Here is a 15,522-nt window from a genome sequence, read left to right as displayed (position 1 = left end):
CAGTGATAGGGAGCTCATTTTCTCACAAAGCAGACCATTTCATTGTTGGAGAACCCTAATTATTAAATAGTCCTTTCTTATGTGAATCTGAAATCTGTCTTAGAAATTGAATTTATTGGTCCTAGTTCTGTCTTCTGGATTAAGAGAACAAGTCTGGAAGCATATGTCTTCTAACTTGCATGAAAGTCAATCAGTCAGTCAGAAAACATTTTATTAAGTACCTACTATTTGCCCAGCATGGTGTCAAGTAATGTAGATACAAAAAAAAAAAATCAATCCTTGCACTCAAGGACTTGAAGCCTATGGAGGACCCATATGGAACACCCCTTGCTTCACACAAAAATCTATGGAGCAAACAACAGGCAAACCAGCATTATTGAGTCATATTAAGCTTATATAAGGTTAATAAAAAATCCTTTATTCTAAAAAACAAAAAGCACTAAACTCAAAAACAACTCTGCTACTAATCCAGTCCTCTCCAGTTCTATACTTCTAAAAATGATTTTTTTGAAACTTAAATGCCAAACATTATATTTATCCTTATTGAATTTTATTTTGGTCATTTCAGTTCATCATGAACAATTTCAAATATTTGTTTTTATGAATTTTGTTAGCTATTTCATTCAGTTTTGTGTCATTTGCAGATTTGAATAATACTATTGTAATACAATAAGATTAAACCAAGTTTTGTTCAGTAAGTTACCAATTACCACTTAACATTGTACTTTAAGCTTTGCAAAATTTAAACAATGTCATAATAACTCTGAAAGGTAGTAGTAAAATCATTATTATTCCAGGTTTACAGTTAAGAAAGCTGAGACTTAGAGAAGTCCCATGAACATATAAATTCAGGTAATTCCCAAGTATCAGAATAAACCACTCCATATTTGAATGCTTTTTCTCCACTACTCAGCTAATTTATCAAAACAGTGAAGATTATTTCATCAACAATCAGTATACACTAAGCCATTTTTAGACTGTTATTAAAGAAATATGGTTGGCTTACTTGTTATCCTGCCATGATCATATAATATAATTACTATCAGTTACTGCTGGAATGTAAAATACCTTTCGGGATTCTTTATACATCTGAAACGTGGGCATGGATTTGACTTGACAAGAAGTGGCCACCTCCTAGGAAAGAGGAAAAAAAAATGGTGGTTGTCAGTCACTAATGTATATCTTCTCTATAACAGGGTATCCTATTTTTCAGATTACCCTTTACTATATCATACTGAATGCCCTGAAGTAACCATGAATTATTGTCTATAGGGATGGGTTCCATTGGTGGGCTTGAACTTATTTCTTTTAACAAGAAGTGGTACCCTGTGACAGATTTTCCTGCCCTCCAACAATTCCTTGCAGCTTGAAAACCAAGAAACTGTGCCAGTCCTATATAAATACTTCACACATTCAGCAAATTATCTTTCCACATGATGGGGTTAATAATGGGAGAAGCACTTAGGAGGGGAGATAGAGAGTTCCATTCTATCCAACCTTATAAGGGTTTTCTGGGATATACCTTACATAGCCTTGAAATTAGTAAGAGATAAGACTACATTCAAATTTGATAATAGTAAAAAATTCATAGAAGATATATATATATATATATATATATATATGTATATATATACATATATACATATATATATATATATTCTCATTTGAGCTTTATAGCCACTCTCTAAAGTAGGTAGTTATTATTAGTTATTATTCCTTCCTATTTTAATAGTTACTCGAAACTGAGACTCAGAGTTTCTACTGAGCCAATACTATTTGAGCAGTTTTGATTAATGAAAAACAGATTCAACATTTTATATAAGAATGACAAACTTGTTTACTTCAAAAAAGCAAGACAAATGCCATTTAAAGTTGTGGATTTATGTTGGTTCAAAAATTGAATTTGGAATGTGGGACATTTTAAAAAATTATATCTCATTCTAATTATAAACAATGAATTCTCTCTTCTACAAAGAACAAACCGAAGTTTATGATCAGCAGAGTTAATTAAAAAAAAAAAAAAAAAAAAAAAACTCCACCAAAAAGCAGGGGCATTGAGGTAGTAAAGTAGACAGAACATTGTAGACAGAATCAGGAGAACTTGAGTTCTAATGCCAACTCAGATATTTACTAGCTGTGTGACCCTGGGCAAGCCTCTAAAACAAAACAAAACAAAACAAAAATAAGTAAATAAATAAATAAATAATGGGAAATTCTCAGAAATATTCAGTGAGATGAACGAGAAAGCTGGCCTCAAAGGCAAGAAGACAGTCTACTTGGGGTGTGTGGGGATATATGGTATAATATCCAAATGAATATATACATGCATGATAATTTGAAGAGAAAGAACAGGATACTAATAATTGTGGGTATTAAAAGACAACTCTTGACCTGAGACTTGGAAAGAAGTCAGGGATTTTAAGAAATGGAAAAGATAAAGAGATGGGAGTATAATCCAAGGCTGCAGGACAGGCCTGGTGCAGAAGATGGAATACCCATCACAGCTATTAGGAAGCTTCGACTACAATGGAGAGTATATGGAGTAGGGGGGGTCATATAAAATGAAACTGAAATGTTAAATGGGACCCAGATTCTGTAGGGCTTTAAATTCAGGATTGAGAAGTTGGTATTCTATCTTAGAGGCAATAGAAATATTAACACATGCCAAACACTATTCTAAGCTTTAGGATAGAAAAAGGGTACCCCCCCCCCCAAAAAGAAAACTAAACTAAAAAGAAAGCACAAAAAATCATGGTTCATGTTCTCTTGGACTCTAACTGTGAAGACAATATGAAAACAACTGGAGAAGCAAGTTATGTTAAGGATGAATTGGGAATTATAAATAGAGAGAAGGCACTAAAATTAGATTAAGAAAGGCTTCTTGTAGAATGTAGGATATTACAGCAAAATGATCCTTGAGGGCAGGAATGATTTCTTTTGTTTGTATTTGAAACTTTTGAGCTAATACAAAGTATTGTTGAAATGAACTGAAACTTCATCATATTAGCAACTGCAGACATTAAACCAATAAAGTCATCAGAAGAGAATATTTTGTATTTAACTTCAAATGGCTAAGAGAGAATACTGCTAGAACCTCAATCTGACTGGATAGTACTTGATTTGGCTGACTTGAAGAGAAATTAAGATATTTCCAATGAGTTGTTAGCATTGTTGGAAGAAGCTTGAAATATGATCATCTTTCTGCATCCTAACTAATTATGTTAGTGACTTTGAGAGACTCCAAATTGTTTCATAATCTCAATTAATAAATCACAGATGATGAGTCAACATACTTTCACAAAATGTACTTGATTCTTTTGTTTTAAGTAGAATAATCCACTGTAAATGACTGATCAAATTTTTTTCTAGCTAAAATGAATGAATATTACATAGGATATTTTGTAAAGAAATTGTATACCACTGAGATCTCCCCAGTTCTCTAATATTATATTTTTGGTGAGAAGATAACAATAGCTTTTTTTCATGCATAAGAATTAGAAAAAAAGAGCTAAAGAATTTTGAGAAAACCTTCAAAACTGTATAAAATAAATACAATTAGCAACTGTCCCTTTCCCTTTCTTTCCTCCATTCATAGGGCAAGAAATAATAAAATATTTTTTGTCTTTATTGAAATGTCTTAGGATGTATAGAAGCATATAATGTATAGTAAAATATGAGGTAGCATAGCCTTGTGGATAGAGACCTAGCATTAGAATCCAGAAGATCAGATTTAAAGACCTGCTTCTGATAAATAAAACTCTGGGCAAATAACTTAAAGTCCTGATGCTCTAAGTAACTCAGTAGGACTAGATGTTTTGGAGAAGATGGCAATCTTCCTTGATAGAGGGAGGGTCCTTATCTATGAAATCACATTGGTAAGGCCAGTATCCTTATATAGTATAGCATATATGCAAGCACTATAAGAAGTTTTCATTACAGTTTGATAAAGAATGAACTAATACATTTCCTTACAATTAAAACTGAACTCACTTCTTACAGGGAAATGTGTTTAATCTAGTGAGACTATAACAGGCAGTTAGTTGTTTACCAGAAAACAAATAGGGGGTGGTGGTAGAACATAAGAACTGTCTTTAAGTATCTGAAGGGTTATTGGGCAGAACTGTGAGGGAAAAAGTACAAGTTGCAAAGATGCAAATTCAGGCTTCGGAAGGGAAATAATTTCCTAACAAAACTTTTTTTAAAATCCCAAAGTATAATTGGTTGTTTTGGAAGAGTAGTAGATTATCCTCTTTTTCCCCAGTGGAGGTCTTCAAGAAAAGGATGAATGACTATTGGATGGGTATGTATAGAAGAGATGCTTTTTTACCTTTGGATTGGACCACACTGTGATCCTCCCAATTTTGAGATTCTGTGGATTTATAATATATAAGGCAAGACATTCAGCATACTTTATAAGTAGACCTTATTTTAGAAGAGGGGCAGGGATTAAATGTCTTACCGCTGCAGCATCCACATCCACATTGGCAAATATTACATTTTCATATCTCATAGCCATTTCCTTAAAAATGAAATGGAAGAATCCATAATTAGTACACTGTATATTTATAGTAACAAATATCAGAAGTGTTAAGAGGAACTTTTTAACATCAATCAAATGATCTTAGATTTAATCAATAGTCAATAAGCATTTATTAAGCCCCTGTATGTGCCATGTACTGTACCAAGCTCTAAGGATATAAAGAAGGGCAAAAAATAGTTCTTGCCCTTGAAGAGATTACAATCTACTATGCATAATTGCTATTTTAATGCTATCTAGTTTGGACAGATTTCCTAGGAATAACATAGCTCTCTCAGGGCACTGTTAAGATACACTGAACTTCTAAACCAAAGTGTCATTCAAGTATATGCTCAAGGTCTAGAGTTGGTATCAAGGAATCTGGATAAAAGTTCTGACGCCGCTACCAGTTAGCTAACTTGAACCTATGTGAATCTTTCTTTACAAATGGTGTCTTATAGAGTGCCAGCCCTGAAGTCAGGAGGACCTGAGTTCAAATCTATCTCAGACACTTAACACTTCCTAGCTGAACGACCCTGGGCAAGTCACTTAACCTCAGGAGGCAATAGTGTCCTTTGACACTATTGTCTCTATTTCTTTTGATGATTGCCATATAAAACCATTTGTCATATTAAAAATGTTTGCCATAAATCTTGCTTTGTGATATTTTAGGATGTCTTGCTTTTCCAATGAGATTATAAGGTTACACTTCCCATACTATATGTTAGAGGGTTTTTGTATACCTTGTGGTATCTGTTGTAGCACTAGGTGTCCAATCCTACAGCTGCTCTAATGCAGCATGCCAAGGAGGAAATCCCACCCTTACCACTGAGAAGAAAAGGATAGAGTTTCCAGAGGAACAGACTTAATCAGGAAGTAGTCAGCTCATCCACACATTTTCTGATCTTATATTAATTCCTTCGGTTTAAATATCCATTTCTGTACCCAGTTTTATATTTGCCATTTAGCCCCTTGGATTTTGGTGCATGTGAGAAGCTTTGATTCTGAAACTGACTTTTGATTTATTCTGGGCAAGTTTCAGACCCTGTACTTCTTTTTCTAGTAGAGGATTTCTAAGACCTCAACAACTTCCCTAATCAGTAGGACAAAACCCTAATTTCTTGCCCACCCCTTCTTCCCACTAGACAAAGTAAGTGCTAAATCAATGTGTGTTGAATTGAATGATGGCATCCTGTTTCCTTGATAAATAAATTGGAATAATATTGACATGTGTTTTTTTCTTTTTATGTTTTAATGTTGTCTTTTTTCTACATGTTGTTACTTCTCAATATTCTCCCCTCCTTCTTCCAACACCCAGATCCAGAACCTAACCTTGTAACAAAGTTAAATAAAACAGACCATGACCATATTAATCGTGTTCTACTTCTAGAGTCTATCACCTCTCTATTAAGGGAAAGGGAATATATTTCATTGTTAGTCCTCTAAAATGATGAATGGCCATTCTATCATGAATCTGAATTGTGTGTTCCATATATTTTATATACGATTCTCTTAGTTTGATTTACTTCAGTTTGCATTAATTTATACACATATTTCCAAATTTATATGAACTACTCATATTCATTATTTCTTAGGGTACAATGATATTCTATTCATATACCACAATTTATTTCAGTCAGTCCCCAATCAATGGGTAGTTAATTTGCTTCTAGATTTTTTGCTAACACAAAAACATCTCACATTGTTCAAAGATTTTCAAGTTTCATAATTTTTTTGGTTAATGATAGATTTTAGTATATAAATTGACCTTGTAATTTAAAAACAACAAAAGTAAAAACAAGCCTCTCCCAACTTAATGAGAACTGTGTGTGTAGTATGGTCCTTATCATCTGAAGCAATTCTCTAAAACAGATCTCTAAGTAGCTGCTCTCTAAGTGGTAGAGAATAATACTAGGGGGAGGGAGAATCTAAAATAATAAGATAAGAATTATTCCATGTGATCAATATGGGTTAAAATTCCAATTTAATAGTGTTAGCTTTCCCAAGTATTAACTTTCTCTTCCTTATCAAATACCATGTTAATTACACTATAAATGGTATTATCCTTAAAAATACTTTAAAATAATTCCATTGTTGACAAATTACTACTGAGGAAGCAAATACAATATCAAGGTCAGCATCACTTGTTCAAAACTTCACAGAAAATCAGGGAAATTGCACCATCCAATCTCCCATGCCTTAAGGACCTTGAATCATATTTGCATCATATTTAGGGGAATACATTTCACATCATGGTCAATGAGATGGATGGGAAAACCTTTTTTAAAAATTAAACAGAGGAAGCTGGCTTTCTGAAAGGGTACATTCAGCTCCTACTAAGTTCAATTAAAAAAGTCAAATTGAATCAGCAAGCACTTAAGGGCCTGGGATCTAGCCAACATAGATTTTCCCCCCCTTGAGAAATCCTCTAGAAAGATTCATGTGTCATAAAGGAAATATTGTCCATTAAATTTTTCTTCTTTTGACCAATATCAAGGCTTGCAGCATTGCTCTTTCTCAGTCTCTTAGTAGTTACAGCAAAAGCCTCAGGAGTGTCTCTTCTATTTAAAAAGGATGGTTGCCCAGCAACCTAGTAAGGACAGCTGTGGCACCTGTCTACAGAGTCCAAAGTAGATCAGAGGATTGTGTTTTGTTTGTTTTTAAAAATCATAATTGTTATACAATGTCCTGCTTAATACATTCATATAAATTGCTTTATTTCCGTTCAGTTTTCTCTGGCCACAACCAGCCTAATTCAGGCTAAACTGAATATTAGACTGAAGTTAATATTTTTAATTGATATTTTTTGTTTCTTATATTACCATAATTATCACAATTATTCCTTCCCCTTCTGGAGGACCATCTCATATAATAAATAATGTTGTAGAGGGGAAAAAGTCAATTGATTGATACATTGAAAAAATCTGAAAATGTACAACACATAACACCAAGACACTTCCCACTTCCATTAAGAGGTTTTTTTTTTTTTTATTAATTTAATTAATGCAAAACATATGCATGGATAATTTTTCAACACTGATTCTTGCAAAACCTTGTGTTCCAGATTTTCTTCCCTTCCCCCACACCCTGCCCTAGATGGCAAGCAATCCAATATATGTTAAACATGTTAAAATAGATTTTAAATTCAATATGTGCATACATATTTATGCAATTATCTTGCTATACAAGAAAAATCAGATCAAAAAGGGAAAAAAATGACAAAGAAAGCAAAATTCAAGCAAACAATGACTAAAAGAGTGAAAATTCCATGTTGTGATCCACCCTCAATTCCCACAGTCCTCTCTGGGTTTAAATGACTTTCTTTATCACAAGATCATTGAAACTAGCCTGAAAGAGCCACATCCATCAGAATTGATCACTGTATAATCTTGTTGCCATGTAACCAGAATCTCCTGGTTCTGCTCATTTCTCTTAGCATCAGTTTATCAAGTCTTTCCAGGCCTCTCCGAAATTATCCTGCTGATCATTTCTTATAGAACAATAATATTCCAGTATATTCATATACCATAACTTATTCAGCCATTCTCCAACTGATGGGCATCCACTCAGTTTCCACTATAGAAAGGATTGCCCCAAACATTTTTGCACATGTGGGTCCCTTTCCCTTATTTTAAGATCTCTTTGGTTTATAAGCCCCAATAGAAACACTGCTGGATCAAAGGGTATGCACATTTTGACAGCTAGGAACAATATTCTTTTAATTGGTCTTTCAAGTGGTTCCCTATTATTGCTTCTCTTCGGCATTTAAAGCTCTTCACAGTTAGGCTCCAGCCTATCCTTTCAGGCAGATCAACACATTTTTCTTCTATTCCATACATTCCAGTCAAATTGTCTTAAAGTTTAAGAAGCCCTGAAAATAGGACCTATAAGAAGCCTTTCCAAATTTTACCTGAGGTTAATGCCTCTCTTCTAAATTACTATTTATTTGCATAAAGTTTGAATCTAATTATATGTTTACATTCTCTACTTATTCCCAGGAGAGTGTGAATCTTGTTAGGGAAAGGTATGAAGGTTTGGCAAAAATCTATAGAGCAGAGACTGGTCTAAACTAAGATTTTTTAAATGTTTCCCATTTGTGATTCCTTTTTGCCCAAGAAATTTTTATGCTTCTCTGATAAATAGGTATACAAATCAAACATTTATTGATAAGAAATTATAATTTGGTAACTCTCACCTTCAGTTATAAGACTCTATATGGGGTCAAAGATCACAATTTAATTTTTTTCTCTTTTCAATTTTTAAAAATTTCAATAGTACTTTATTTTTCCAATTACATGTAAGGAGAGTTTTCAAAATTTATTTTTATAAGATTTTAGTTCCAAATTTTTTTCTTTTCTCTTTCCCTTATCTCTCCTTTCCCTATGACAGCAAGCAATCCAATATAGGTTGTACATGCACAATCCTTTTTAACATATTTCCATATTAATCACATTAGGAAAGAAGATTCAATGAAAGGGGAAAAGAACAAAAAGCAAAGTAAAATGATATGGATTTGGTTTCTATAGTTCTCTCTTTGGATATTTATGGTGTTTTCTATTGGAATTGTCCTGGATCACTGAATTGCTGAGAACCAAGTCTATTAAAGTTGATCATCATACAATACTGTTGTTACTGTCTACAATGTATTCCTGGTTCTGCTCATTTCACTCAGCATCAGTTCATATAAGTCTTTCCATAATTTTCTGAAATTATTTTTGAAATAATGTCCTTTTAAATTTTATTTCCACAGTGCTTCATATTCAAAGTTTTAGGGTGAAAAATAAAAATATTGGCAAGTAATTTTTATAATAGCTAAAGTTGAGAATCCATGAAGATTTTTGCAGCAAAGCAGGGTCCTGTTTGAAGACACTTCTCTGTGAAGAGCTCAATTCCTATACAACTTTATTTAAATTGAATACATCCCCTTTATCTGTTAGAATTACAAAAAGAGTCTTTTGGTATAAAAACATCTAAAATAGAATTTCTAAATAAGGCATAGTCTATGATAATAGTATTAAGATTCAACTTCGGATTTTTAAAAACAAATTATGTGGAGAGAAGTACTATATTTACAGAAAGTTATCTACATATTTATGTACCTAGAGGTACAAATAGAAAAGTTAAGATTGAAAAGACTTAACAATTAAACATATTTGCAAATATCTCAAAAGTAATTCTCTTTAAAAGAGCTTTTCCCCCCTTATCTTCTTAGAAATGGAGTATGTTTAAGATCCTCATTCATTCTCAATCTTGGGAGCCAGGTTAAGAGTCCCATATCTGCAATTTTATACTCTACAACAAGCAGTACATCTACAGACATACTAAGTGTTACTGTAGAAAAAAGTAGAGTGATTTTGGTAAAGAAATTTAAGTATTGAAGTGCAAAGGTCAACTGAACTGACTCATTCATTTCTATTGTAACAGCTTTCTTTCTCTTCTTTATCAACATTTCTACTTCCCAGTTCTCCACTGGCAGAAACTCATCATTTCTTATAGAAAAATTTTCTCCACATAGGATAACTTATTCAGCCATTCCCTAATTGATGAACATCCACTCAGTTTCTAATTTCTTGCCACCACAAAAAGAATTGTTATGAACAAGTTTGTACATGTGGTTCCTTTCCCCTCTTTTATGATCTCTGTGGCATACGGACCTTGTGGATCAAAGAGTATGTAGAGTTTTATAGCTCTTTGAGCATAGTTCAAAATTGCTTTCCAGAATGGCTGATCAGTTTATAACTCTACCAGCAATGCCTTATCATTCCAGTTTTCCTATATTCCCTCCAACATTTATCATTATCTTTTTCTGTCATCTTAGGCAATTTCATAGGTGTGAAGTGTTACCTCAAAGTTATTTTAATTTTCATTTCTCTAATCCATAGTGATTTAGAGAATTTTTTTCATGACTATAGATAGCTTTAATTTTTTCATCTGAAAATTGTTTGTTTATATCCTTTGACCAATTATCAATTGGGAAATGACTTGTATTCTCATAAATTTGACTTATAAATTACAAAATTCTCTATATATTTTTAAAATGAGGCTTTGACTTATCAGAAACACTGGTAGTAAAAATTGTTTCCCAGCTTTCTGCTTCCTTTTTACTCTTGGTTGCATTGATTTTATTTTTGCAAAATCTTTTAAATTTAATGTAATCGAAATTATCCATTTTGCATTTCATAATGTTCCTTATTTCTTGTTTAGTCATAAATTCCTCCCTTCTCCAATGATCTGGCAGGTAAACTATCCTTTGTTCTCCTAATTTGCTTGTAGTAAAATCCTTTATGGCTAAATCATGAATCCATTTTAATCTTATCTTGGTATAAGGTATGAAATGTTGGTCTATGCTTAGTTTCTACCATACTATTTTTTTCCAGTTCCATGAATTGAATAAATGAAATCCCTTCTTTCTTCAAAACACTATCCTAAGAACTGGGGACATAAATAGAGAAGGCAAGTCTCACTTCTTAAAAAGAACTGTTATAGGGGAAATAACACATATGTAAGGTTTCAGGGGCAAGCTTTATGGAAAGGCCCCATCATACTCCTTAGGGTTCAACAGCAAAGCAGATATTAATGCTGCTACTCCTTTTTTTTTTTTAATGCTTATTCTTTAATGTCATTTTCAAAGATGAGACGGTGTCAGTCTTTGATATTAAACAATTTGACAATGTCCAAGACTTTTTCCATTCCCATCGTAACTTTGTTGTATCAAGAACTAGTTTAGGAGGCTAAACAACAAAAATATTTTTCTTGCCCAAAGAGTTATGGAAAATAGTTCCCTAGTTCTTTGGTATAGAGTCTGCCATAAGTAGACACTGCCAATTCAAATTATGTCACCAAGTATTTACTAAACATCTATTATGTGCCAAATACTATGCTAAGATCTGAATTGCTGTAACAGCAAAATATATTTAGAGAACTATAAGTGAACTAATATCAATGAAAAATCCTTATAGAAAATGATAAATCATGAAAGAATGAAAGAGAAAACTAAGAATCTTTAGACCTACTTTATATGGCATATAGAACCAGGGGTGACTAATAGGAACTCTGAATCTTTTTAACTTTCCCTTTTTAATTACTTATTATAACATCCTATGTATATACTATATGAACTGATAGTACACAATACCACATTAAGTTGAGGTTGCTTCTGAATGTATATTGTGCCTGCCAAATGGAGGAGTTGGAAGGAAAAAAAAATTATGGGTATGTATTATAGTGATTAGATATGTGGGATGATATTAAGGAGTAAAGAGTGATGCTGAGTTGCAAACTTGGGTCATTAAAAAAAATAATGGCATTCTTAACAGCAATAGCAAAATTCAGAAGAGGGCTAAGTTTTGGGGAAAAGATAATTGACTTCAGCTTTGGATGTGCTGGATTTGAAGTACATTTGAGGTACATTTGTCTTTTAAAGTATGTATCCAACAACATCTTGCTGTAGTTCTATGATCTTTTAGGAATCCATGTTTTTCTCTTCCTTATCTGATGCTGATTCTTTTGTGTGTGTGTGTGTGTGTGTGTGTGTGTGTGTGTGTTGCAATATGTGTTGTGAGATGCTTGGACTTTTTTTTTGAAGATCTGGATGATATATTCTCTTCTATACTTTCCCTATTACCTCAAGGCTTTAACAAAATTTTCTTCTTTCTGAAATCTTTGGTAGTTTCAGTCTTTTTTACATTTGTTTTTCTCTTGTTTCTGACTTTCTCATTCCTTCCCTTTTGATTAAGGTTTCTCTAGGGGCTTGACATCAAAATCATAGTATTTTCTTCCTTTGCTGTGAAATTTACATTTCGCCAGCTTAAGTCTGCCCCAGGTTACTTCTAGAATGACAATTATCTCCAGATGGATGCTAAACTTTCCCCTTGAGGATTATTGAAATGCCACACAGTCACAAACATTTCTTGCTCCACTTCTCTCTCTTTTTTAGTTCTCAGGCAGAGTTATATTGAGTTCACAGTGGTGCCGTGTTAGTTTCTCATTCAGATCAAGCTTTTGCCTTTTGATTTTCTGGGACTAGGAGAAAGAGAGAGGAGTAGACTTCGTGTTATAAACTCTTGAGTTGGCTCTGGTAGCTGTACCTTTTTGCTGGGCAGTAGATGAGATGCTGTCTTCTCTGTTAGTTCACTGGATTTTTATCACATTACAGTTCCGTGGTATGCTAGTCTCTGAAGACAGCTGAGATTGACTTGTCTTGTGCATAATTTTTATTTTGGAGAGCTTTAAAAGGTCATGAAGACAGGAGAAAATATATACTCCCCTAGCTTTATGATCACATGACCCAAAATTACCTGTGACACAATCAATGTGAAATATTCAGTAGGCAATTAGATTACAACTAGAGCTTGGAGAAAAAAAAAAAAAAAGACTATCAATCTATGACTAATCTACATAGAAATTTTAATTGAAGAGAACAGAACCTAGGACACAGATTTGGGATATGCTTACAGTTATTGGGTGTAATCTGGATGATAGTGTGCAGCAAAGAAGACTTAGAAGATATACTCAGGTAGCTAAGAGGGAAATCAGAAGAGAGTGGCACTACAATCTGGAGAGTGTGTAGAGAAGGGAAGGTGATCAGCAGACAAGACAATGAGAATAAAATTATATTATTCAATTTGGCAAATGTTGGAAGGTATGGGGAAATTTTTGAGAAATGCACTCTTGGAGAAGATGTGAACTAATCCAATCATTATGAAGAGTAATTTGAAACAGGTGGCCAATAAAAATGCAATAAGGTAGAGATAATCAGATGCTATCATTAAAGTGCAAAAAACCTAGGTTCATATATACTCCCTCTAATACTAACATGAATAATTTACTAAACCTCTCTGGATCTCAGGTTTCTCATTTGTAAAATAAGGGGTCTCAACTATATGAATCCAAGGTCCCTTCATCTCTAAATCTATGGTCCTACAAAAGTCATGTATAGGGACAGTTAGATGGTGAAGTGGATAGAGCACTAGCTCTGAAGTCAGGAGGACCTGAGTTCAAATCTGACCCCAGACACTTAATACTTCTAGCTATATGACCTTGGGCAAGTCACTTGACCCCAAATGCCTCAGCCAAAAAAGAAAAAGTCATATACATTTACAATTACATTTTCAAGTTTGCAAAACACTTTATTTATGCTATCTTATTTGACTCTCACAATAATCTTATGAGATTATGTGATGATCAACTGTGATGGACTTTGTTCTTTTCAACAATGAGATGATTTAAGGCTATTCCAATAGACTTGTGATGGAAAGTACCATATGCATCCAGAGAGAAAAAGGTATGGAGAATGAATGTGGATCAAAACATAATATTTTCACCTTTTGTTGTTGTTTATGTTTTTTTTTCTCATGCTTTTTCCCTTTTGAATAGATTTTTTTTTGCATAGCATGATGAATATGGAAGTATGTTATAGAAGAATTGCACATGTTTAACCTTTATCAGATTACTTGCTATGGGGGGGAGAGGAATGAAAAATTTGGAACACAAGGTTTTGCAAAGGTGAATGTTGAATATTTTCTTTTCATTTATTTGGAAAAATAGAAAGCTATTAAAAATAATCTTGTGGGGGCAGCTAGGTGGCACAGTGGATAGAGCACCAGCCCTGAAGTCAGGAGGACCTAAGTTCAAATGTGGTCTCAGACACTTAACACTTCCTAGCTGTGTGACCCTGGGCAAGTCACTTAACCCCAGCCTCAGAAAAAAAAAAAAAAGAAAAAAAAAATAATCTTGTGCAGTGGGTGCCATATAACCAGTAAGTACAGAGTTTGAATTTGGGTTCTTTTCAATTCCAAATCTATCCTAGCACATATTAGCTTATAATTCTCTTTTCTTCTATAAATTCTTATAATTTTTTCTATTGTGTAGATCCTAAGTTTTTACATTCTTTTCTCCAAATCAACACCTTTTAATCTTTAAAAAAAAAATGTATTTTGATAACTATTTCAGTATAATCAGTTGCCTTTATAATGGACTATATTCCATTTTATATTTTTAAAAACTCTGAGGAGTTCACAGGTTTCATTAGACTGCTGAAAGGTCCCTATGAGACAAAAATGGTTAAGAACTCTTACTCCAAAGCTTTCTCCTGGGACTATTGGGAAGAATACTGTTGATACTGTTGCATTCCAAATCAATTATTCTCTTCCTTGTCCTCCCAGGCCTAGCTTCTTTTTCATTACTCTACTTAGGAAGCTCAAGGGTGGTCTTTTTATTGAAGAAGTACAGAGACATGTGGATCATGTAGACCATTTCTCTAAAGATGGCATCTGATCCAAAAAGGGACTGTGAAGCACAAATTTCCCCAGAGACAGGAGCTTGTCTCTCTGTATCAACTTTCCCAGTTAACAGATCACAAAGCCCATTGGTTCCTAATGTGGAGAAGCAGTTCTTTTGCAATTTGAATACTCTATAGGGAAATATTTCAGAGCTTGGTTCTTTCACTGAAGCTGCAGTGAGCCTGACCCTTTGGAGGTACTGTTCTAGGAAGTAAGTTATCTTGCAGCTATCTCTTATAAGTGGGTTCTGTAACCAAATAACCAATAGCTGAAAGTAGAGAGTAATTGCCTGTGGCGATCAGTACATTAGTATATCTTTCTGATGTGACAGAATCTTAGGACAGATAAGGCTCTTGAAAAATCATTTAAGAAATTATATATTTAAAAATTTTCTGTACCTTTGTCAGCAAAAAATTGGGGGCATGCACTCCCCAATATACATATGTATTTATAAGATATATATATATTAATAATTATACCAATATGTTATGTACATTATATTAAAAATACAGAATGGTTTGGATAGAGAGAGCCAGAAAGATCTAGGTTCAGTTCCTGCCTCTGACATTTTTAGGTGTGATCTTACACAAGTTACAACTTCTCAGTACTCTAAGTAATTCTCTTAAGATTATATGTTTCAGAGAGAGTGCTAGAGGGAATTTCCTCACTTGGGAGTTTGCAGTGAAATTATAAATCTAACCTCTATCCCTAAAAAACAAATATAAC

General features: G+C 33.4%; 1 protein-coding gene across 1 annotated transcript in view; it reads right to left on the bottom strand.

Moving 5' to 3' along the window:
• Window positions 1–15,522, bottom strand: part of TXNDC8 (thioredoxin domain containing 8) — a 57,747-nt gene that overhangs the window by 34,979 nt on the left and 7,246 nt on the right. The window contains exons 3-4 of the mRNA XM_074280633.1: window positions 4,460–4,519; window positions 1,069–1,134 (exon numbers count right to left, since the gene is read on the bottom strand). Coding sequence (XP_074136734.1) covers window positions 1,069–1,134; window positions 4,460–4,519 — 126 coding nt within the window. The remainder of the gene's footprint in view (window positions 1–1,068; window positions 1,135–4,459; window positions 4,520–15,522) is intronic.

Source organism: Sminthopsis crassicaudata, chromosome 1, assembly GCF_048593235.1.
Source record: "Sminthopsis crassicaudata isolate SCR6 chromosome 1, ASM4859323v1, whole genome shotgun sequence".
In the NCBI taxonomy this organism is placed as follows: domain Eukaryota; kingdom Metazoa; phylum Chordata; class Mammalia; order Dasyuromorphia; family Dasyuridae; genus Sminthopsis; species Sminthopsis crassicaudata.
Note: the sequence above shows the minus strand (reverse complement) of the source record. Positions and strands in the feature narration are given on the sequence as shown.